Here is a 24,849-nt window from a genome sequence, read left to right on the forward strand (position 1 = left end):
CAGCCAAGATGGATGCCAGTGAGGAGGATTCTGGGAGGTGGCTGGACACGTGGTGTCACGTTTTGACCTTTTCTGAACTCTCCTGGTTAGTGGTGGCGTATTAGTTCCATGTTCCTTACCAGGACCTCCTGTCATAAAACAACTCATGCAAATAGTTACTATGGTGCCTGGCCACGTGGCCAGTTTCAGTCAGTGCTTCCCCTAACAAAACCAAGCAGGATCCTACGGGATTCTCCCAGGTCCAAAAGCCCTTCCATGTGCCCTATTTCTTGTTTGTAGAAAAAGGCTTTAGTCTGCTAGGAGCCTTCCCCGAGTCACAAAAGCCTGGCTCAAGAATTAATGACTGAAAGGATATAGACATGTAGTGACAAAAATAGCAATTAGGCCTAGAGAACTGGTAACAATTTAAGCAGGAAATCACCCATACGGCAGTCACAGAATCTTTAGTTCCGCCCTGAAGGACGTAGATAATGGTATCTGAGACACATTCCTGAGTTATTTTGCAGACACTATAACCACCATCAAAGGGGAAAAGCTAAATTGCATAATGACCAGACTGTAACCATGATATAAGCTGCTGCACCCTGAGCAGTTCTACATCTGTGGCTAGCATAATTCCAGGAACTGGCGTCGAGAAAATGGCAGCAAACCACCCTGAAACTGAGAATGATTATGCTTAAAACAATCAAGACCAAACCACAGCATGACCAGTTTCAAGATGGTAGTCAAGAGCTGACTGTGGTGCTCTGCACAGCCCCTGTCTGCACATCCTTAAAGCTTTCCTCTAAAGTTCTTGCCCCCTGATCTGCTCATTGGGAGATGGTTTGGAGGACATTAGTTCACCACCTCCCCAGATTGCCAGCTTCCCAAGCAAAGCACCTTTCTTTTTCCACCAACCCTTGCTTATTGAGCACTAACTTTGGAGCAATGAGCAACCAAACCTGAGTTGGTTTCCAGCCCGGTGGTAAAAAGTACAATGAGCTGAAAACAAAGCCACGGGAGATGCCTTGGTGGCCAAATGCCTCAGGCCTTGTCCACCCCCTGTATGGATGGATAGAACAAGCATTAATCAGACCCCGGACTACAGCAAGGCACTCACCTCAGTGGCATCAAAAATCTCACTAATTGGGATAAACAATATTTAAGGTGTGCATGCTAAGTCGTTTCAGTCGTGTCCGACTCTTTGTGCCCTATATACTGTAGCCTACCAGGTTCCTCTGTCTGTGGGATTCTCCAGACAAGAATACTGGAGAGGGTTGCCATGACCTCCTTCAGAGGATCTTCCCCACCCAGGGATGGAAACTCTCTTTTGTCTCTTGCATTGGCAGGAGGTTCTTTACCACTAGCACCATCTGAGAAGCCCACATTTAAGGCAGTCTTTTAAAAAAATCAAACCAGCAAACTACCACGGTGGACCGGTGCCAGCTTTTGTAAATAAAGTTTTATCATAAGCTCCAACAAGCACCTGTCCACTCCAAAACCAAACCCTGGCATCAGCAATACAAAGTGGCCTTATGGGTGTCCATCGCTAGTAGCCATTCCCCTTCCCCAGCTTCAAAAACTAGCTTCCCAATATTTTATAATAAATTAAAATGCGGCACTCAATATGCCAGCAAATTTGGAAAACTCAGCAGTGGCCACAGGACTGGAAAAGGTCAGTTTTCATTCCAATCCCAAAGAAAGCCAATGCCAAAGAATGCTCAAACTACCGCACAATTGCACTCATCTCACATGCTAGTAAAGTAATCCTCAAAATTCTCCAAGCCAGGCTTCAGCAATATGTGAACCATGAACTTCCTGATGTTCAAGCTGGTTTTAGAAAAGGAAGAGGAACCAGAGATCAAATTGCCAACATCCGCTGGATCATGGAAAAAGCAAGAGAGTAGCAGAAAAACATCTATTTCTGCTTTACTGACTATGCCAAAGCCTTTGACTGGGTGGATCACAATAAACTGTGCAGAAGCTTTTAAGTTTAGTTAGGTCCCAAATTCTGAAAGAGATGGGAATACCAGACCACCTAATCTGCCTCTTGAGAAATTTGTGTGCAGGTCAGGAAGCAACAGTTAGAACTGGACATGAAACAACAGACTGGTTCCAAATAGGCAAAGGAGTACGTCAAGACTGTATATTGTCACCCTGCTTTATTTAACTTCTATGCAGAGTACATCATGAGAAACGCTGGACTGGAAGAAACACAAGCTGGAATCAAGATTGCCAGGAGAAATATCAATAACCTCAGATATGCAGATGACACCACCCTTATGGCAGAAAGTGAAGAGGAACTCAAAAGCCTCTTGATGAAAGTGAAAGAGGAGAGTGAAAAAGTTGGCTTAAAGCTCAACATTCAGAAAACGAAGATCATGGCATCCGGTCCCATCACTTCATGGGAAATAGATGGGGAAACAGTGGAAACAGTGTCAGACTTTATTTTTCTGGGATCCAAAATCACTGCAGACGGTGACCGCAGCCATGAAATTAAAAGACGCTTGCTCCTTGGAAGGAAAGTTATGACCAACCTAAATAGCATATTCAAAAGCAGAGACATTACTTTGCCAACAAAGGTTCGTCTAGTCAAGGCTATGGTTTTTCCTGTGGTCATGTATGGATGTGAGAGTTGGACTGTGAAGAAGGCTGACCACCGAAGAATTGATGCTTTTGAACTGTAGTGTTGGAGAAGACTCTTGAAAGTCCCTTGGACTGCAAAGAGATCCAACCAGTCCATTCTGAAGGAGATCAGTCCTGGGATTTCTTTGGAAGGAATGATGCTAAAGCTGAAACTCCAGTACTTTGGCCACCTCATGCAAAGAGTTGACTCCTTGGACAAGACTCTGATGTTGGGAGGGATTGGGGGCAAGAGGAGAAGGGGACGACAGAGGATGAGATGGCTGGATGGCATCACTGACTCGATGGACGTGAGTCTGAGAGAACTCCGGGAGACAGGAGTTCTGGGACAGTTCTCCCTCCGGGACAGGGAGGCCTGGCGTGCTGCAATTCATGGGGTCGCAGAGTCGGACACGACTGAGCGACTGATCTGATCTGATCTGAAGTTCTACAAAAATATCGAATCGTGTTGTACACTAGAAATTAATACAATATTTTAAGTCAACTATACCTCCTTTTTTTTTTTAATTAAAAAAAATTTTTAAGACTGGCTCCAAATAAGCTGAGAAATTAGAAAGGAGGATCAGTTAGCAGCAGGCCGTTAGAATTTCCCGCTGGAGTCCAGAACGCAGATGCCAAAGGAATCTGCAGGGGTCCTGGCTACCGTCCCCGTCGGCCCCTCTCCTCCCAGCGCCAGTCCTCCCGGCTGAGGGGTCCTGCGACTTTAACCTCCAGGCTCCCAGGCCGAACTGCGGGCGGTTGCCCAGGGAGACGGACGCACAGAAGGCGGCCCGCCCCCGGGCCCTGGACCCGCCGGTGTCCTTTGTGCTAGCGGGGATCCTGCTTCCCGCCTGCCACGGCCAACATGCACTCGCAACGCAGCTTCGGAAAGCCCGAGAAGGAGCAGGGCCACGAGGAGGAGGAAGAGGAGGAAGAGGAGCAGGAGGTGAACGTGGAGGAAGAGGAGGAGGAGGAAGAAGAGGAGGCGGTGGAGGAGGAAGAGGAGGAGGAGGAGGAAGAGGACCAGCAGGCGGTGGCGGAGCTGGAAAAGGAGCTGGAAGCCTTTGGGAGGTTCAGCGAGGAGTACTTTTCGAAGTTTTGGGACTTCGGAGATGCCAGTGAGGAAGGCTGGCCTCGCCCCCGCTTAGCCAGCGTCGTTAGCCCCAGCCTGAGCCCAACGCTGACGCTCAGGACGCCGAGCCTGTCGTGGTGGAGCCAGACGTCTGTGCCCAGCGACAGCGCCCCCTCCAGGATCTCCTCCCAAAAAAGTACCGCCCCCTCGCCCCTCGCCCCCGACGCCGAGCCCTTTCCTCTAAGGCTTCCCGATCCCTAGGGGAGAGCTGATACAACTACTCTATAACCTTCGTCTATGGGGTGTCAGTTTCCAAATACACTCACCACTTCCCATACACCCGTATCTCAGTCCTTTCTCTCAAAGACCCTGAAATCTTGGCTGAGCGGCTGTGATAGTTCATAGTTTAGAATGAAGGGGAAGCATCCTCCTAAAACAGGAAACAGACAGTACTGTACGGAGTGCTCGCTTTATAACTTGTACGAGTGCATTCAGTGATCGTGTCCTCTGTCTCATGTTCATTCTGTCCTCCCGCCTCTCTCTCTCTCATACCACGAGGAAGAGGAAGGAGTAGTGCTTTAAGGATGTTCTGCTATTGAAACAGCCCTGCCTCCTCTTACCCCTCCCCCCCAAAAAAATAAATAAACAGTTCACATTTGTGCCTAAGTGTACTGAAACCACTCCAACCACTTGGAAGCAGAGCAGTTGCTTAGAGTAGATTTCGTCCATCCCCCAGTATTGACATTTTGGTCTGGATCACTCTTTGCTGAGGCTGAGCGTGTTGAGGGCAGGAGGAGGGACTGTACTCGGCTTTATGGTATGTTTAACAGCATCCCTGTCTACATCTGACTCTGCTAGTTAGCCCCTACTAGGCTTTGTGACAATTGTCAAAATGTCTTTAGATATTGCTAAATGTTTCCTAGGGGGCAAAAGTGACCTTTTGAGAACCATTGATTCAAATGGAACGGCTAAATTGTTTCGTGTTTTATTCAACAGGTTTTCCTAAAATATTTCAGACATTTAGGAAAGACATGTCTGAAATGAATTTTGATAGGTAAGAAATTGTTTTCAGTTTTCATCTTATTATTTTTTAAAAATGATGTTTACTTTGGGGATGAACGTGTCAGGAAGGTAGAGTAAGATCATCCAGGGCATTTGCAACTAATATATATATATTTAAAATTTTAATCTACACTGTTAGACACTTTGGAGCGGATAGAGACAGGGTCCTTGCCCATCTCTGGCCTATTATTTACCTGTAGATTTCTGTACCCCTCTCTGTTCCCTCTTCCACTCACCAGAGTTAACATACTATTAACAGTTTGTTTTGTTTCCAGTAAAATTTAAATAGCAGATTTTCATTACTTGATTTATTAACATAGCTACTGACCTTCCATCATGAAAGCTGAGGAATGTAACTCACACCACTTCCCTCCTCTCCATTTTCAGTAGTTATATTATATTTAATTTTTCTAACCTTTAAGACTTTAGAGTATTTAAATCTCTACTTCTTGGTTTATCAATTTTAGTGACTATTAACTCTTTTAAAAAATTAACACCTTAATGAACTGCTACTTCCTTCTCTCCTCTTACCCTTTACTTTCCCAATAAACAACAAATTATTTAACAGATTTTATTAAAATATATAATATAGTCATATAAAGTCATATTACTTTACTAAGTTTTATTGTGATTGTGTGTTGTGTAATTATTATTAGTTCTTAGTGCTTTGGGTGCAAGTTGATTCTAAAAGTTGGAAACCAATAACCAATACTCATAATTTCTTGCTGAGAAACCAATACTGTGACTGCACGCTTGTACAAGAAAATGAAAGCCTATGTCCATAAAACTTGGCTCCTAAAAGGAGAACTTCTGAACCCTTGGTTGTTTTTAGTTGTCTTCAATTTTTCTGAATTGGGCTAATGGCCATTCTTTCTTGATTTCCATTTTGCTCTTTTTCTTTTTCTTCCTCTTCTTTTTGCTGGAGAAAATTCCTCAGGTAATTATTTTGTATTGATCTCATGGACAGTCAAATTTCTGAGTTCTTGCCTGTCTTAAAATTTCTTCCGTGTTCCTTTACTCTTCGTCTCGTAACTTGTTTCCCTGGGAAGTTAGACAAACAGGACTCCCCCAGATGGAGTGGCTTCAACAGAGCAGTTCTCCAGCCATTACAGTACAGTCATTTCAGAATTAAAACACACAATGTACCAGAAACAAAGCTTCAAAAAAGGAAGGTGGAGACATAAGAGAACTGAGAAAGGTGAAAAAGTAACAGTCCTAACGTTGACTAAACTCTTTGGGAAATTTTTGTCTGATATTTTTAGAAGAGCCAGCAAATTACTGCAAAACAAACAAACAAACAAAAAACCCCTGAAACTCAAAGAGGCAAAGGAACTTGAAAAGCAATAGTTACTATTTATTTGTTACCAGTAACAGTCATTTTAGCTAGTCAGTAAATTCCTGCTTCTGGTTATGTCAATGTTAACTGACTGATAAAGCTCCACAATACTTGTGGGATGAATACAGAATGCTTAATTACGATGCATTTAACTTCAGCCCTTTAAAAAGACTGGATTATTGTACAGCTATTTTAAAACGAATAGTATGTTCTAATTTAAATTCAAATAAATGTTTAAACACACATACCATCATTGCCAATGCCAACAATAATGACACACATACACAGAGAGAGGGGTGGTAATTTACTCTCTGAGAGAAATAATATGGTATTGGGAGCCTCTAAGATTTAGAAAGGAGTACTTTGCAAAGAACAGATACGACACTAGCACAGTGTGCCTGACTTTACTGAAGACATAAGAATGGAAGAAAATATTTCCAAGAAATCAGGGTCTTCTAGGGACAACTAGCACAGTGTGCCTGACTTTACTGAAGACATAAGAATGGAAGAAAATATTTCCAAGAAATCAGGGTCTTCTAGGGACATTAGTTATTTGATTGTTAAATGTACCAGATTTAAAAGGACTGCTAACAACTCTCTAGGTATACTGAAAACAAGCATTTTATCTAAATTTCAGGGCTATATATCACAGTCTGCATCCAAAAGTTCCAGTATCGATACAAACAGAAGAAAGTTGGCTTCAAGAATTGGCTGACATGGAGAAGCCCAGTGAGTGGTTTGGTTCTGAAGCTTTTGCTGGGAGGTGGGACTGCATGCTGGAAAGAGCATGGGTGTAGGCGACCAGGGGAGGTAGAATTAAACCCTAGCACCAACACAAACTAACACTGTGACAACTAGGCAAGTCAGTTAACCTCACTGACTCTCCTTCTTCCTCTCTTGGCCATAATAATCCTTGTCTCATAGGACCATTATGAAGATCAAAGTGAGATTCAACATTGAAAATCCTTGGCACTGAGTCTTTAGTAAATGGTAGCACCTGTGTTCACATCAAGAGATAGTCTGCCATCATATTTTGATACATATCTCTATTTTTTATTGTAGAAGTAACATATGCATGCTGTTTTTTAAACATCAAACCATTAAGAAAAATATAATGGGAACATTAAGTTTTTAACTTACTCAGTATATTCCTCAGAAGTGATCATTATGAACAGCCTTTCCTTTAAACTTTATTATTTGTTGTATGTTGGATCGTATGTTCATCAGATGTTTACAGAGCACATACCTGTAATAGGTCAAGTACCTGTCGTAGGTCAGTTTCCTATTCTAGCGTCACAGCAACGAATAAAGCAGACAAACCCCTGTCTCAGTGGTCTTCTTTTAAAGTGTGGGGGATGGAGGTGATGGTGATAGTGACATAAATAATACACAAAGCAAGTAAATGCACAATGGCTTAGATGATGTAAGTGCTAAGGAGAAAAATAGAGCAGGCAGAGGGCTGGGAAGTGCTGGACAAGTGGGTCAAAGTTTACACAGGATGCTCAGGGAAATCTTCACTGAGAAACTGAAGTGTTTGAGTACAGACCTCGAAGTGTGAGAGTGATGATGATCTCTGGGGAAAGAGTGTTACAGGCATAGGGAAGAGCAAGCACTTCCCTCTAAAACAATGGAGGCAGCCAGAGTGGCTGCAGTGGAGTGAGGAAGGAAGTGAATTCTAGGTAATAAGGTCAGAGAGATGGTGAGGACCAGATCTTATTCAATGAGAATGAAGTCCGAAGTCACTGGAGGGCCTGCCCAGAGGAGTGACACAATCTAACATAAAAATCAGATGTAGAATTAATATCATATGTTAATATAATATTAAACCTACTATTAGAAAATTTGTTGGAGAAGGCAATGGCACCCCACTCCAGTACTCTTGCCTGGAAAATCCCATGGAAGGAGGAGGCTGGTAGGCTGCAGTCCGTGGTGTCGCTAAGAGTCAGAAACAACTGAACGACTTCACTTGCACTTTTTACTTTCATGCATTGGAGGAGGAAATGGCAACCCACTCCAGGGTTCTTGCCTGGAGAATCCCAGGGACGGGGGAGCTTGGTGGGCTGCCGTTATGGAGTCGCACAGAGTTGGACACAACTGAAGCGACTTAGCAGCAGCAGCAAACTTGTTAATTATTCCCAAATTAATCTATATAGTCCAAGTAATTGTGATGAGGTTTTTCAGTGGAACTTGACAAGTTGACTCTTTGATCTTGCTTTGTAGCATTAAAAGATAAACTGAGACATTTTCCATTTTTTTAGAGTTTACTTGAGCAGATATGGATTGGAATTGGCCAGCGCCAAACCAGATATGGTTAGGAGCATTCCACAGAGGAGAGCTCTGGAGAGGTTTTTATAGAGAAGTCAAAAGAGCAAACCAAGGAAGTTATTTGATTGGCTATTGCTTAAGGTTGCATTATTTGGGAAAGCCCAGTTGGCTGTTTGCAGTTAGCTGTTCTTAACCTTGAGGCATTAACCTTGGCTCTGGCTTAGGTTTCCCTTTTGCTAACAGTTGGCTACCAAGGCATTATTAGAGCCACCTCAACGAATAGTTTCCTTCTTTGAACAACAGGAGCCTAATGTACATTTTCAATGTATAATGTACATTGTACTTTTGTACATGTACTTTTTTCATATCTTCTTTTATAGTTCCTTTTAATAGAGAACTTATTTGTAGCTCTAATTAATTTATTCTGAGATGTTTTGCAGTTGTCTTTATTGATATAACAATTGGAATTTTTTTCTATTATATTTTCTAATTGGTTATTGTCCATGTATAAACTCGTTTGAAAAGACCCTGATGCTGGGAAAGATTGAAGGTGGGAGGAGAAGGGGACAACAGAGGATGAGATGGTTGGATGGCATCACTGACTCAATGCACGTGAGTTTGAGTAAACTCCAGGAGTTGGTGATGGACAGGGAGGCCTGGTGTGCTGCAGTCCGTGGGGTTACAAAGAGTTGGACGCGACTGAGCAACTTAACTGAACTGAGGAAAATTATTGATTGTATTAATCTTGTTATCTGATTCTCTTGCTGAACTTTCTAATTCTAATAATTTATCAGTTAAAGGTCTACCAATTATATTTCCTGTGATTAACAGCAGTTTTATCTTTTTTTAATTAAAAAAATTTTTTTTACCTTCCTATGTCAGGAACAACTGATCTACTTTCTTGAAATGACTACGTAGCGTTCCCTTATATACCTATAGCATTCCCTATATATACACCATATACACCTATATATATATTCCCTTATATACTTACTGTGACTTATGTAATACATCTGATTGTTAGATGTTTCAAGGTCATTTGATTTGGTTTGGTTTGGTGTTTTGACCTCTTCACTATAACAAAAAATACTTTAATGAAAACCTTCGTTCACTCTTTTTTAAAAAAATATCTGTGCTGGCATTTCTGTTGGGCAAAATGCCTAAAACTTATTTTTAAATTGTTCAGGGGCTTCCCTGGAAGTCCAGGGGCTAAAACTTCACCTTCCAATGCAGGGGATATGGGTTTGATCCCTAGTCAGGGAGTTAAGATGCCACATGCCTCACTACCAAAAAACCAGGACATAAACAACAGAAGTAATACTGTGACAAATTTAATGAAGACTTTAAAAAATGGTCCACTTAAAAAAATAAAATTATTCAGATCCTCCACATAGGAAGTTGGAGAAGGAAATGGCAACCCACTCCAATATTCTTGCTTGGAGAATTCCATGGACAGAGGATCCTGGCAGGCTACAGTCCATGTGGTCGCAAGAGTCGGACACGACTTAGCGACTAAACCTCCACCACCACAGAGGAAGGGTCTCATCCTCTGACACCTATCTCTTTTTCCAGCACCAGCTCTGGCTGTACTGGGAGAATGGGCCCACCCTCCCCCTTTACCTCTGTCCCATTGTGGATTGTTCTGATTGGTTTTTCATCATGCCAATCTCATTTGTTTAACCTTCTAGACATTTATTCCAAGTGGCCTGTGTGCTGATGGCTGTCTTTCCCATTCCCAGTATTGCCCTGGAATCTGCAGAGGGAATTATCATGGTGGTTTAATTCAGTGTTTTGAATGGGAACTACTTGACCCCAGCCCAGCACTCCTCCCGCTGAAGACTCTTTTGCAGAATGATGGTCATAAATTAGACAGAATGGTATGCTTAAAAGGCAGAACACAAAAGGGCCTGCAAACCATGATTATAATCAAGTAAAATGTGCATTCCTGTAGTATTCTGAGACTCAAAAGCAGCAAGGAAAAGTCTTTTATGTCTCCTGCATTGGCAGGCGGGTTCTTTATCACTAGTGCCACCTGGGAAGCCCCAGGAAACATTTTTTAATGTGTTTCATTAGTGGTGCACCTCCTCTGTTTGTTATTTACTGTTGATAACATGTTATTTGGGAAAAGGAAAAACATTAAAAGATAAACACAATAAGGGCACTTATTTTCCTAAGAGGCGTATTTTCTTTTCTATGAGACTTCTTTTCTCCTTTGTCAGGACTGATTGACAAATGTACACTCTTTTTTCAGAGAAGAAAGTGCCCTCTGTAAAGAAGGAGGATGAACCTGAAAATCCAGCATCTAAGTTAAGAGGTAACTGGATGTTTGGCATCAACCCCACCTCCAACACAGACAAACTGCCCTTAAGGAGTCTGCCTGAACGTGGATGGCGTCCAACCCCTTTAGAAAAGAGCTCCCCCAAGAATATAGCAGAAACTAACACAACATTGTAAAGCAATTATATTCCAATAAAAAAAGAATATATGCAAGAAGGTGGTGAAGGTAGGGTTTCAGGGCATTTAGACTCTGTGTGTGTGTGTGTGTGTGTGTGTGTGTGTGTGATGGGCTAGGACTTTACAGAAAATGGTTTTCAAACTACACTGCATAAAAGTTTTTAACTTTCCATCTAAATCTGTCCCTTTTTTTCTTCAGCAAAATGGATAATTAACCCAGAAGAACCAAAACTAAGTATTTTATGTGAACTGGAGGTAAGAGATGTTTATCAACCCAACTAGTACACCATACTCATGGTAAAAATCACTTATTCAATCTTCCATTTTTTTCTTTCTCTCTTTTTAAAATTTAGTTTAAGGAAGACTTCATAACACTCTTTGAGCCCTCACTGAGAACATTACCCAGCATTGGGCCACCATCTATTCTGACATTCAAACAAGAGAGTTCCAATTTAGGCATTAAGTTCAAGGTAATTTTCATTTACATTTTTTTTTATTTCTGTCATAAATGATGTAAAAAGACACATGATGATTTGCACAAAAGATACTGAACATAATTTTTTTAAGATTTTTTTTTTTTTGATGTGGACCATTTTTAAAGTTGTTATTCAATTTGTTACAGAATTGTTTCTGTTTTATATTTTCGTTTTTTGGCCAAGAGTCATGTGGGATCTTAGTTCCCCAACCAGGGCTGAAATCCACACTCCCTGCGTTAGAAGGCAAAGTCTTAACAACTGGACTGCCAGGGAAGACCGAACTTACTTTAAAAAAAAAAAAAGCAGGCTAAGAGCTCACTTACTTGAAATAGCACTTAGGGTGGCTGTGTTCATTTCCTAGGGCTTCTGTAACAAAATGCCAGAAACTAGGTGGCTTATGGCTTATGGCAACAGAAAAGTATTGTCTCACAGTTCTGAAGGCTAAAAGTCCAAAATCAAGGTGTCAACAAGTCCAGCCTGGGAGAGCCCCTTCTTGCCTCTTCTGAGCTTTTGGTGACGGCATCAGTCATTGGCATTCCTTGGCTTGCGGCCGCATCACTGTAGTCTCTGCCTTGACTGTCACAGCGTGTGTCTATGTCCAAATGTCCCACTTCTCCAAGGATACCAGTCATATTGCTTTATTGCCCACCCTAATGACCTCCTCTTAACTTCATTGCATCTTCAGAGACCCCATTCTAAGTCAGGCCACATTCACAGGTACCAGGGATTAGGATTAACATAGCCTTTGGAGGAACACAGTTCAACCTATAACAATGGCCATAAGCCTGGAAGCACAGTGAGCGTTAGCTGTATTTAATAGTGTTAAGTGACCAATTAATGTCTGCTTTCAATGGGCAAGGGAGAGGTCACCTTAGTCATTCCGACAGGACGCACACCACCTTGCTTGGCCAAAGAGGTATGGGACTGACTGGCAGTATGATTATTTCCAAACTTGGACTTGTGCTGAGAGCTGCACACTCCCCAAACTGGAACCTCCTTGATTACTTCTTCTGGGGCACACTAAAGGTACAGCCTTATTTGCTGAAAATAAGATTCACCAACAAGTGAGGCAGGGCAGCACAGATATGTGTGCAGGAGTTGACAGGAACGCCCTGTGGATGCAGCAACATGGTTGGTGTTCACTGTTATTTTGTGCAGCACATTGAACTAAGCAATTCTAATGCGTGGTGACACATTAAATACATCATGTAATGTAAATTCTTTCTTGAAGAAAGAAATTCTTTCCTCAAGCATAAGTGTTAATCGTGCAGTCATGTCCAACTCTTTGCAACCCCATGGACTATATAGCCCACCAGTTTCCTTTGTCCATGGAATTTTCCAGGCAAGAATACTGGAGTGCGTGGCCATTCCTTTCTACAGGGGATATTGCTGACCCAGGGATCGAACCAGGTCTCTTACATTGCAAACACAGCAGCTTCGTTTTTCTGAAGCACAAGAGCTTGTATTGAGCTTTCTTCCCCTGACACCCAGAGATGGGCCTGAGCTTGAGGAAGGTCTTGGGGGCTCCCTTCCACAGAGCTGTCCCTGCACTGGTCTCTGGGCAGGGCTGGTTCCACCTGAATCCCAGGCAGACCTTTCAGGTCTTCTGAGATGGGCCTTGACACTAGTTTAGGTTCAGGGTGGCAGCAGCTGATTGGCCAGCTCTCTTTTCCAGCCACACTCTTTGAAATGTAGATTCGCTGGCCTTGCCCAGGGCTCTGGCTTCTCCTGCTCTGAGAGGCTCTGGGCCTCCATGTGGGCATATCTTCATTTTTTCTCTCCTCTCTGAAGGAAGAAGAGGAGGAGGAATCACCCAAGTGTGAATTCTGTGGGAGCGACCTAAGAACATTTCTCTCCAATGTGGATGTTTCCTCTGATTACAGCAGCTCTGAACTGCCAGAACACGTAAGTTCTAGAGCAGGTTTACTGAGGAAATAGTGTTATTTTTAGACATTACTTTAAACATAAGCAGCATGTTCTTCTGCATCTTCCCACTACATCACCCCCCACCTTTTTTTTTTTTTTTTTTTTGCCACACTTCATGGCTTGTAGGACCCTAGTTCCCTGAACAGGGATTGAACCTGAGCCCCCAGCAGTGAAAACCTGGAATTCTAACCACTAGATTGCCAGGGAATTCCATGAATTGCCATTCTTAAAAGGGTTCTGCCCCATTCTCTTGGGGCAATGCAAATCATAACCACAACGGGATACCATTTCACACCCCTTGAATGGCTATAACCCAAAAGACAGATAAAACAACTGTTGGCAAGGGTGTAGGGAAACTGGAATTCTCAAACATTGCTGAAGGGGAATATAAAATGATGCTGCCACCTTGGACAAGTCTAAATAGTAGCTCATCAAAAAGTTAAACATACAGATACCACATAACCCAACAAATAATTCCATTCCTAGGTATATACCCATTAAAACTAACAACATATGTCCACCCAGAAACACATATAAATGTTCACAGCACCATAATTCATGACAGCTAGAAAGTGAAAACAACCCAGATGCTCATCAAGATAGTGTAAAGAAATGTGGAGCATCCAGACTATGGAATCTTTTTTTTTTTTTCCAGATCGTTAATTTTATTTTATTTTTAAAATTTATTTTTTAATTGAAGGATATTTGCTTTACAGAATTTTGTTGTTTTCTGTCAAACCTCAACATGAATAAGCCATAGGTGTACATATATCCCCTCCCTTTTGAACCTCCCTCCCATCTCCCTCCCCATCCCATCCCTCTAGATTGATATAGAGCCCCTGTTTGAGTGTCCTGAGCCATACAGCAAATTCCCATTGGCTATCTATTTTACATATGGTAATATAAGTTTCCATGTTACTCTTTCCATACATCTCACCCTCTCCTCACCTCTCCCCATGTCCATAAGTCTATTCTCCATGTCTGTTTCTCCATTGCTGCTCTGTAAATAAATTCTTCAGTACCATTTTTCTAGATCTAGATTGCATATGTATATGTTAGAATACAATATTTGTCTTTCTCTTTCTGACTTACTTCACTCTGTATAATAGGCTCTAGGTTCATTTACCTCATTAGAACTGACTCAAAGATGTTCCTTCTTATGGCTGAATAATATTCCATTGTGTATATGTACCAAAACTTCTTTATCCATTCTCTGTCGATGGACATCTAGGTTGCTTCCATGTTCTAGCTATTGTAAATAGTGCTGTAATGAACAATAGGATAAATGTGTCTCTTTAAATTTTGTTTTCCTCAGGGTATATGCCTAGGAGTGAGATTGCTGGGTCATATGGTGGTTTTATTCCTAGTTTTTAAGGAATCTCCATACCGCCTTCCATAGTGGCTGCATCAGTTTACATTCCCAGCAACAGTGCAGGAGCGTTTGCTTTTCTCCACACCCTCTCCAGCATTTATTGTCTGCAGACTTTTTGATTCTTTTTCATTCTGACCAGTGTGAGGTGATATCTCATTGTAGTTTTGATTTGCATTTCTTTAATAATGAGACATGGACATGGACATCACCAGATGGTCAACACCGAAATCAGATTGATTATATTCTTTGCAGCCAAAGATGGAGAAGCTCTATTCAGTTCAGTTCAGTTTATTCACTCAGTCGTGTCCAACTCTTTGCAACTCCATGAATCGCAGCACGCCAGGCCTCCCTGTCCATCACCAACTCCCAGAGTTCACTCAGACTCACGTCCATCGAGTCAGTGATGCCATCCAGCCATCTCATCTTCTGTCGTCCCCTTCTCCTCCTGCCCCCGATCCCTCCCAGCATCAGAGTCTTTTCCAATGAGTCAACTTTTCACATGAGGTGGCCAAAGTACTGGAGTTTCAGCTTCAGCATCATTCTCTCCAAAGAAATCCCAGGGCTGATCTCCTTCAGAATGGACTGGTTGGATCTCCTTGCAGTCCAAGGGACTCTCAAGAGTCTTCTCCAACACCACAAATCAAAAGCATCAATTCTTCGGCATTCAGCCTTCTTCACAGTCCAACTCTCACATCCATACATGACCACAGGAAAACCCATAGCCTTGACTAGATGGACCTTTGTTGGCAAAGTAATGTCTCTGCTTTTGAATATGCTATCTAGGTTGGACATAACTTTCCTTCCAAGGAGTAAGCGTCTTTTAATTTCATGGCTGCAGTCACCATCTGCAGTGATTTTGGAGCCCAAAAAAGTAAAGTCTGACACTGTTTCCACTGTTTCCCCATCTATTTCCCATGAAGTGATGGGATCGGATGCCATGATCTTCGTTTTCTCTATACAGTCAACAAAAACAAGACCAGGAGCTGTCTGGGGCTCAGATCATGAACTCCTTATTACCAAATTCAGACTTAAATTGAAGAAAGTAGGGAAAACCACTAGACCATTCAGGTATGACCTAAATCAAATCCCTTATGATTATACAGTGGAAGTAAGAAATAGATTTAAGGGCCTAGATCTGATAGATAGAGTGCCTGATGAACTATGGAATGAGGTTCGTGACATTGTACAGGAGACAGGGATCAAGACCATCCCCATGGAAAAGAAATGCAAAAAAGCAAAATGGCTGTCTGAGGAGGCCTTACAAATAGCTGTGAAAAGAAGAGAAGAGAAAAGCAAATGAGAAAAGGAAAGATATAAGTAAATGAATGCAGAGTTCCAAAGAATAGCAAGAAGACATAAGAAAGCCTTCCTCAGCGATCAATGCAAAGAAATAGAGGAAAACAACAGAATGGGAAAGACTAGAGATCTCTTCAAAAAATTAGAGATACCAAGGGAACATTTCATGCAAAGATGGGCTCGATAAAGGACAGAAATGATATGGACCTAACAGAAGCAGAAGATATTAAGAAGAGGTGGCAAGAATACACAGAAGAACTGTACAAAAGAGATCTTCACAACCCAGATAATCACGATGGTGTGATCACTCACCTAGAGCCAGACATCCTGGAATGTGAAGTCAAGTGGGCCTTAGAAAGCACCACTACGAACAAAGCTAGTGGAGGTAATGGAATTCCAGTTGAGCTATTTCAAATCCTGAAAGATGACGCTGTGAAAGTGCTGCACTCAATATGCCAGCAAATTTGGAAAACTCAGCAGTGGCCACAGGACTGGAAAAAGTCAGTTTTCATTCCAATCCCAAAGAAAGCCAATGCCAAAGAATGCTCAAACTACCTCACAATTGCACTCATCTCACATGCTAGTAAAGTAATGCTCTAAATTCTCCAAGCCAGGCTTCAGCAATATGTGAACCATGAACTTCCTGAGGTTCAAGCTGGTTTTAGAAAAGGAAGAGGAACCAGAGATCAAATTGCCAACATCCGCTGGATCATGGAAAAAGCAAGGGAGTTCCAGAAAAACATCTATTTCTGCTTTATTGACTATGCCAAAGCCTTTGACTGTGTGGATCACAATAAGCTGTGGAAAATTCTGAAAGAGATGGGAATACCAGACCACCTGATCTGCCTCTTGGGAAATTTGTGTGCAGGTCAGGAAGCAACAGTTAGAACTGGACATGGAACAACAGACTGGTTCCAAATAGGAAAAGGAGTACATCAAGGCTGTATATTGTCACCCTGTTTATTTAACTTCTATGCAGAGTACATCATGAGAAATGCTGGACTGGAAGAAACACAAGCTGGAATCAAGATTGCTGGGAAAAATATCAATAACCTCAGATATGCAGATGACACCACCCTTATGGCAGAAAGTGAAGAGGAACTCAAAAGCCTCTTGATAAAAGTGAAAGTGGAGAGTGAAAAAGTTGGCTTAAAGCTCAACATTCAGAAAACGAAGATCATGGCATCCGGTCCCATCACTTCATGGGAAATAGATGGGGAAACAGTGGAAACAGTGTCAGACTTTATTTTTCTGGGCTCCAAAATCACTGCAGATGGTGACTGCAGCCATGAAATTAAAAGACGCTTACTCCTTGGAAGGAAAGTTATGTCCAACCTAGATAGCATATTCAAAAGCAGAGACATTACTTTGCCAACAAAGGTCCGTCTAGTCAAGGCTATGGGTTTTCCTGTGGTCATGTATGGATGTGAGAGTTGGACTGTGAAGAAGGCTGAATGCCGAAGAATTGATGCTTTTGAATTGTAGTGTTGGAGAAGACTCTTGAGAGTCCCTTGGACTGCAAGGAGATCCAACCAGTCCATTCTGAAGGAGATGAGCCCTGGGATTTCTTTGGAGGGAATGATGCTGAAGCTGAAACTCCAGTACTTTGGCCACCTCATGCGAAAAGTTGACTCATTGGAAAAGACTCTGATGCTGGGAGGGATCGGGGGCAGGAGAAGGGGACGACAGAGGATGAGATGGCTGGATGGCATCACTGATTCAATGGACGTGAGTCTGAGTGAACTCTGGGAGTTGGTGATGGACAGGGAGGCCTGGTGTGCTGCAATTCATGGGGTCGCAAAGAGTTGGACACGACTGAGCGACTGAACTGAACTGAACTGAACTGAATAATGAGCAATGTTGAGCACCTTTTCATGTGTTTGTTAGCCATCTGTGTGTCTTCTTTGGAGAAATGTCTGTTTAGGTCTTTTTCCCAGTTTTTGATTGGGTTGTTTGTTTTTCTGTTATTGAGTTGTATGAGCTGCTTGTATATTTTGGAAATTAATCCTTTGTCAGTTGTTTTATTTGCTATCATTTTCTCCCATTCTGAGGGTTGTCTTTTCGCCTTGCTGATAGTTTCCTTTGCTTTCCAAAAGCTTTTAAGTTTAATCAGATTCCACTTGTTTGATTTTGTTTTCATTTCCATTACTGTAGGAGGTAGGTCATAGAGGCTCTTGCTTTAATATATGTCACTGAGTGTTCTGCCTGTGTTTTCCTCTAAGGGTGTTATAGTTTCTGGTCTTATGTTTAGGTCTTTAATCGATTTTGAGTTTATCTTTGTATATGGTGTTAAGAAGTGTTCTAATTTCATTCTTTTACATGTAGCTGTCCAGTTTTCCCAGCACCATTTATTGAAGAGGCTGTCTTTGCCCCATTGTATATTCTTGACTCCTTTGTCAAAAATAAAGTACCCATAGGTGCATGGTTTTTTTCTGGGCTTTCTGTCTTGTTCCATTGGTCTATATTTCTGTTTTTGTGCCACTATCATGCTGTCTTGATGACTGTAGCTTTGTAGTATAATCTGAAGTCAGGAAGTCCTCTAGTCAGTCAGTCCTCTAGCTCCACGCTTCTTTCTCAAGACTGCTTTGGCTATTCAGGGTCTTTTGTGTTTCCATATGAATTGTGAAAATTTTTGCTCTAGTTCTGTGAAAAATGCCATTGGTAATTTGATAGGGATTGCATTGAATCTGTAGGTTGTGTTTGGTAGTATAGTCATTTTCACAATATTGATTCTTCCTACCCAGGAATATGGAATATCTCTCCATCTGTTTTTGTCATCTTTTATTTCTTTCATCAGTATCTTATAATTTTCTGTGTACAGTTCTTTTGTCTCCTTAGGTAAGTTTATTCCTAGATATTTAATTATTTTTGTTGCAATGGTGAATGAAATTGATTCCTTAATTTCTCTCTGATTTTTCATTGTTAGTATATAGAAATGCAAGTGACTTCTGTGTATTGATTTTGTATCCTGAAACTTTGCTAAATTTACTAATTAGCTCTAGTAATTTCCTGATACTATCTTTAGGGTTTTCTATGTACAGCATCATGTCATCTGCAGATAGACTTCTTCTTTCCAATCTGGATTCCTTTTATTTCTTTTTCTTTTCTGATTGCTGTAGCTAGGACTTCCAGAACTATGTTGAATAATAGTGGTGAAAATGGATACCCTTGTCTTGTTCCTGATCTTAGGGGAAATGCTTTCAGTTTTTCACCATTGAGAATAATGTTTGCTGTAGGCTCTTCATATATGGCCTTTACTATGTTGAGGTTTTTTTGAAGTTTTTATAAATGGGTGTTGAATTTTGTCAAAGGCTTTTTTGCATCTACTGAGATTATCATATGGTTTTTATCTTTTGATTTGTCAATATCATGTATCACATTGATTGATTTGCTTGTATTGAAAAATCCTTGCATCCATGGAATAAACACAACTTGATCATGGTGTATGAGCTTTTTGATGTGTTGCTGAATTCTGTTTGCTAAATTTTGTTGAGGATTTTTGCATCTATGTTCACCAGGGATATTGGCCTGTAGTTTTCTTTTTGTGTGTTGTCTTTGTATGGTTTTGGTATCAGGGTGATGGTGGCCCCATAGAATGAGTTTGGAAGTGTTCCTTTCTCTGCAATTTTTGAAAGAGTTTTAGAAGGATAGCACTAGCTCTTTAAATGTTTGATAGAATTTTCCTGTAAAGCCATCTGGTCCTGGGCTTTTGTTTTTTGGGAGATTTTTTATCACAGCTTCAATTTCAGTGCTTGTAATTTGGTTTTTCATAATTTCTGTTTCTTCCTTGTTCAGTCTTGGAAGATTGAACTTTACTAAGCATCTGTCCATTTCTTCCAGGTTATCCATTTTATTGCCATATGGTTGTTCATAATAGTCTCTTATAATCCTTTGTATTTCTGCATTTGTATTTCTGTCTGTTGTAACCTCTCCTTTTTCATTTCTAATTTTGTTGATTTGATTCTTCTCTCTTTTTTTCTTTATGATTCTGGCTAAAAGTTTGTCCATTTTGTTTATCTTCTCAAAGAACCACCTTTTAGTTTTATTAATCTTTACTATTGTTTCTTTCATTTCTTTTTCACTTATTTCTGCTCTGATATTTATGATTTCTTTCCTTCTACTAATTTTGGGATTTTTTGTTCTTCTTTTTCCAGTTGTTTTAGGTGTAAAGTTAGGTTGTCTATTCGATGTTTTTCTTGTTTCTTAAGGTAGGATTGTATTGCTATAAACTTCCCTCTTAGAACTGCTTTTGCTGTATCCCATAGGTTTTGAGTTGTTAAGTTTTCATTGTCATTTGTTCCTAGAAATTTTTGATATCTCTTTTGATTTCTTCAGTAACATGTTGGTTATTTAGAAATGTATTGGTTAATCTCCATGTGTTTGTGTTTTTTACAGTTTTTTTCTTGTAGTTGATATCTAGTCTCATTGTGGTCAGAGAAGATGCATGATACAATTTCAGTTTTCTTAAATTTATTGAGGTTTCATTTGTAACCCAAGATGTTGTCTATCCTGGAGAATGTTCCATGTACACTTGAGAAGAAGGTATATTCTTCTGCATTTGGATGGAATGTCCTGAAGATATCAATGAGATCCATCTCATCTAATGTATTATTTAAGATTTATTTCCTTATTTTCTGTGTTGATGATCTGTCCATTGCTGTGAGTGGGGTGTTAAAGTCTCCTACTGTTATTGTGTTACTGTCAATTTCTCCTTTTATGTCTGTTAGTGTTTGTCTTATGTACTGAGGTGCTCCTATGTTGGGTGCATAGATATTTACAATTGTTATGTCTTCCTCTTGGATTGATCCTTTGATCATTATGTAGTGACCTTCCTTATCTCTTGTAATCTTCTTTATTTTAATGTCTATTTTGTCTGATATTAGGATTGCTACTCCAGCTTTCTTTTGCTTCCCATTTGCATGGAATATATTTTTCCATCCTCTCACTTTCAGTCTATATGAGTCTTGAGGTCTGAAGTGGGTTTCTTGTAGACAGCATATATATGGGTCTTGTTTTATTATCCATTCAACCAGTCTTTGTCTTTTGGTTAGATCATTTAGTCCATTTACATTTAAAGTAATTGTTGATGTGTATGTTCCAATTGCTATTTTCTTAATTGTTTGGGGTTGATTTTGTAGATATTTTTTCTTCTCTTGTATTTCTTGACTATATAAGTCCCTTTAACACTTGTTGTAAAGCTGGTTTGGTGGTACTGAATTCTCTTAACTTTTGCTTGTCTGAAAAGCTCTTGATTTCTCCATCAATTTTGAATGATATCCTTGCCAGGTAAAGTAACCTTGGTTGTAGATTTTTCCCTTTCAGTACTTTAAATGTATCCTGCCATTCCCTTCTGGCCTGCAGAGTTTCCGCTGAAAGATCAGCTGTTAAGCGTATGGGGTTTCCCTTATATGTTACTTGTTACTTCTCCTTTGCTGCTTTTAATATTCTTTCTTTGTGTTTAGTCTTTGTTAGTTTGATGAGTATGTGTCTTGGCATGTTTCTCCTTGGGTTTATCCTGTATGGGACTCTTTGTGCCTCTTGGACTTGATTGACTTTTCCAGTTGGGGAACTTTTCAACTATAATCTCTTCAAAAATTTTCTTTTTCTATTTCTTTTTCTCTTCTTCTTCTGGGACCCCTATAATTTGAATGTTGGGGCATTTGATATGGTCCCAGAGATCTCTGAGACTGTCCTCAGCTCTTTTCATTCTTTTTACTTTATTCGGCTCTTCAGAAGTTATTTCCACCATTTTATCTTCCAGCTCTCTGATTTGTTCTTCTGCTTCAGATATTCTCCTATTGATTCCTTCTAGAGTATTTTTAACTTCAGTAATTGTGTTGTTTGTCTCTGTGTGTTTATTCTTTCATTCTTCTAGATCGTTGTTAATTGATTCTTACATTTTCTCCATTTTGTTTTCAAGGTTTTTGGTCATCTCTACTACCATTATTCTGAATTCTTTTTCAGGTAGTGTGCCTGTTTCCTCTTCATTTATTTGGACTCCTGTGTTTCTAGTTTGTTCCTTCATTTGTGCAGTATTTCTCTGCCTTTTCATTATTTTTTTTAACTTATTGTGTTTGAGGTCTCCTTTTCCCAGGCTTCAAGGCCGAATTCTTTGTTCCTTTTGGCTTCTTCCTTCCTAAGGTTGGTCCAGTGGCCTGTGTAAGCTTCATATAGGGTGAGATTTGTGCTGAGTTTTTTGTTTGCTTCTTTGTTTTTCCCTGTGATGGGTAAGGCTGAGTGAGGTGCTAATCCTGTCTGCTGATGAATTTTCATTTTGTTTGTTGTTTAGATAAGATGTCCTGCACAGGATGCTACTGGTGGTTGGGTGATGCCAGGTCTTGTATTCCAGTGGTTTCCTTTGTGTGAGTTCTTGATACTCCCTAGGGTTAGTTCTCTGGTAGTCTAGGTCTTGGAGTCAGTGCTCCCACTCCAAAGGCTCAGGGGTTGATCTCTGGTCAGTAACGAAGATTTCACAAGTGGTTTGTTATGGCATTAAGTGGGATTAAAACAAATACCCAAAAACGAGAAACCAAAGATGAACCCCAGACAAATGGCAGTTACAATATCAGGCAAATAATAATTAAAATAATGGAATATATACCCATAAGCAAAATCAAAACAGTCCAACAAAAATAAAGTACAGTAGAGTGATCTGCTGAACAAAGGAAACCAAGAATTATATCTACCAGTAACAGCAAAACTAAAGCACAAACTGGAAAACATAACTAAATCAAGGTGCCAAGTTGGGAATAAAGCAATGAAAACAAAACTAACAAATATGTTGAGAGTAAAGGAAAGAAAAAAAGAATAGATATGCAAAGATAAATAGAGGTAGATAAAGAAGATTTATATGTATTAAAGATTAACTGCAAGGGGTAAAGAACAGTAGGAAAAGCAAACAAAGGAATAAATGTAGAAAAAATAATAACAAGTTTAAGAAAATTAAAAAAGAGAAAAGGAAAAAAAAAGGAAGAAGAAAGGAAAAAAGGAAAAACTCCCCAGAACAGCAAAACCCCACAAAAAGGCAGAGGTTTATAACAACAATAAATAATGTGATGAGAAAAAAAAAAGCTTAATTAGATTTCATAGTGCCAATAAAATTGACAACTAGAACAGAAGTTTGGGGGGAGAAAAAAAAGAATCCAAAAGAATCTGTAAAACAAGTCAAAACATAAGAATAATAAATGTTTTTCTTGAGTTACTGCTGTCAGAGTCCTTTCCCTCGCTGGGAGTCACAATCTACTTCACCTCACCTCCCTAGGATGCCCTCCAACACTGTGCTGGTCACTGGACCTGCTGTGGGGGCAGCTCAGATTCTAATCTGGTCCTACCCCTGTGTGTTCTTGCCTCCAATGTCCACAGCTATCAGAACTAGTGTGTTTTCTTTTGTGGAGCTCTCAATGTCCTTTTACATACTGCATAGACACAGGGTCTGCCTAGTTGATCATGTGGATTTAATCTGCAGCTTGTACAATTGGTGGGAAGGTTTTGGGTCTTCTTCCTCAGCCACGCTGCCTCTGGGTTTCAGTTGTGCTTTTATTTCCAAATGTGTGGGTCGTCCACTGGGGTTTGCACCTGAGGCTGCCCTGGAGGATTTGGGTCTGCCCCAGTGAGGGCCAGGTGTGGAGGTGGTGCAGCTGCTTGGGTCACAGGGCTTCTGGCAACACCAGGTACTCAGAGGAGTTGGTGAAATATAGGGCTTTAGAAGGGTATGGCAACCAGTATTGGCCAATACACTCCAGTATTCTCACCTGGAGAACCCCCCTGACAGAGAGAAGCCTGGCAGGCCACAGTCCACAGGGTTGCAAAGACTTGGACATGACCAAAGCGACCCTGCATGCATAGATGCAAGACTTTTTTGCCTGTGGCAGCTCTGCCCCGGTGAGGGTTGAGCATGAACGTGGTGCATCTTCTTGGCTTGCAGGGACCCTGGCAGCGCCAAGTGTTCAGGGACACGGACTGCCTCCACTGCAGGAGTTATGGCCCTAACAGAGTCTTTTTTCAAGCCTCTTATAGCTGGCAATCAGAACGCTTCTTTGGGCAGTCTTTCTCTGTAGCTCTGCCTGTTCAGGCACTTAGAGGGTTCCCTTGCCTGGGGTCCTTCTCTACTGTTAGGCATGTCAGGCACATAGGGGGGCCCCCCTGGCTGGGGTCCTACTCTGGAGTTCAGTGGTGAGGCGTTTGATGGGCCAGCCTCTCTATTTTCAGCTCCCAATGCTGGCATGTGGGGAGAGAGAGGCTATGGTGATGGCTACACCCCATACACATGACTCAGCACTATTGCCTTGCTTCCATGGCTGCCCAGCTTTCCTCCACAGGCATTTCCCATCACAATCTCCTCCCTCACATCCCCTTGATTGTTCTTTCCACAGTCAACAGCAGCCCTTGCCCCGGGATTGCTCCACAATCCCTAAACTCCAGCTCCCAGCTGTTGTACCTTCTAGGGGACCTGTGTCCCTGTCCAGGGTACGTATGGCTGCAACAAGGACTGTCTGATTCTCATTCCATTTAGGCTGCCACAGATCAGCTATTTGCCTCTCAGCCTTTATATTTCTCCTCTGACTCAGACAATTGCCCCGCTGTGGGAATTGGGCCCCTGCTTCAGTTCCCCCACCCGCCAAGGGCAGGTCCATCCTAACACTCCTGTTTTTCCCCCTAGTTCCTTCGTCCTATTGAGTTTCACATGGTTCTATATATTCTTTTCCGCCGGTCAGGTACTCCTGTCAGCTCTCAGCTTGTGTTCTTCATGCACTTCTGTGTCTGAAGGTATATTCCTGATGTATCTGTGGAGAGAGACATGCTCCACATCCACCTACTCCTCTGCCATCTTGTTCCTCCTCCCCTACTATGGAATCTTATGCAGCCATAAAAAGACATGAAGCATTTAAACATGCTTCAACATGAATTAAAATATTGTAGTAGGTGAAAAAAGCCAGTTACAAAGCACCACATTCCATTTATATTAAGATACAGAACAGGCAAATCTACA

General features: G+C 41.2%; 1 protein-coding gene across 3 annotated transcripts in view; it reads left to right on the forward strand.

Moving 5' to 3' along the window:
• Positions 1-3,233: 3,233 nt before the first annotated feature.
• Positions 3,234-24,849, forward strand: part of ERICH6 (glutamate rich 6) — a 49,802-nt gene continuing 28,186 nt past the window's right edge. For 2 of the 3 annotated variants that reach the window (XM_024995916.2, XM_059888909.1), the window contains exons 1-7: positions 3,235-3,869; positions 4,670-4,727; positions 6,709-6,800; positions 10,588-10,650; positions 10,990-11,045; positions 11,144-11,260; positions 13,058-13,171. In XM_024995916.2, coding sequence (XP_024851684.1) covers positions 3,467-3,869; positions 4,670-4,727; positions 6,709-6,800; positions 10,588-10,650; positions 10,990-11,045; positions 11,144-11,260; positions 13,058-13,171 — 903 coding nt within the window. In that variant the 5' untranslated portion in view covers positions 3,235-3,466. Of the gene's footprint in view, positions 3,870-4,669; positions 4,728-6,708; positions 6,801-10,587; positions 10,651-10,989; positions 11,046-11,143; positions 11,261-13,057; positions 13,172-24,849 lie in introns of all 3 variants that reach the window. The other variant, XM_003585694.6, reaches the window with a different exon arrangement.

Source organism: Bos taurus, chromosome 1 (genome assembly GCF_002263795.3).
Source record: "Bos taurus isolate L1 Dominette 01449 registration number 42190680 breed Hereford chromosome 1, ARS-UCD2.0, whole genome shotgun sequence".
Taxonomy (NCBI): Eukaryota; Metazoa; Chordata; class Mammalia; order Artiodactyla; family Bovidae; genus Bos; species Bos taurus.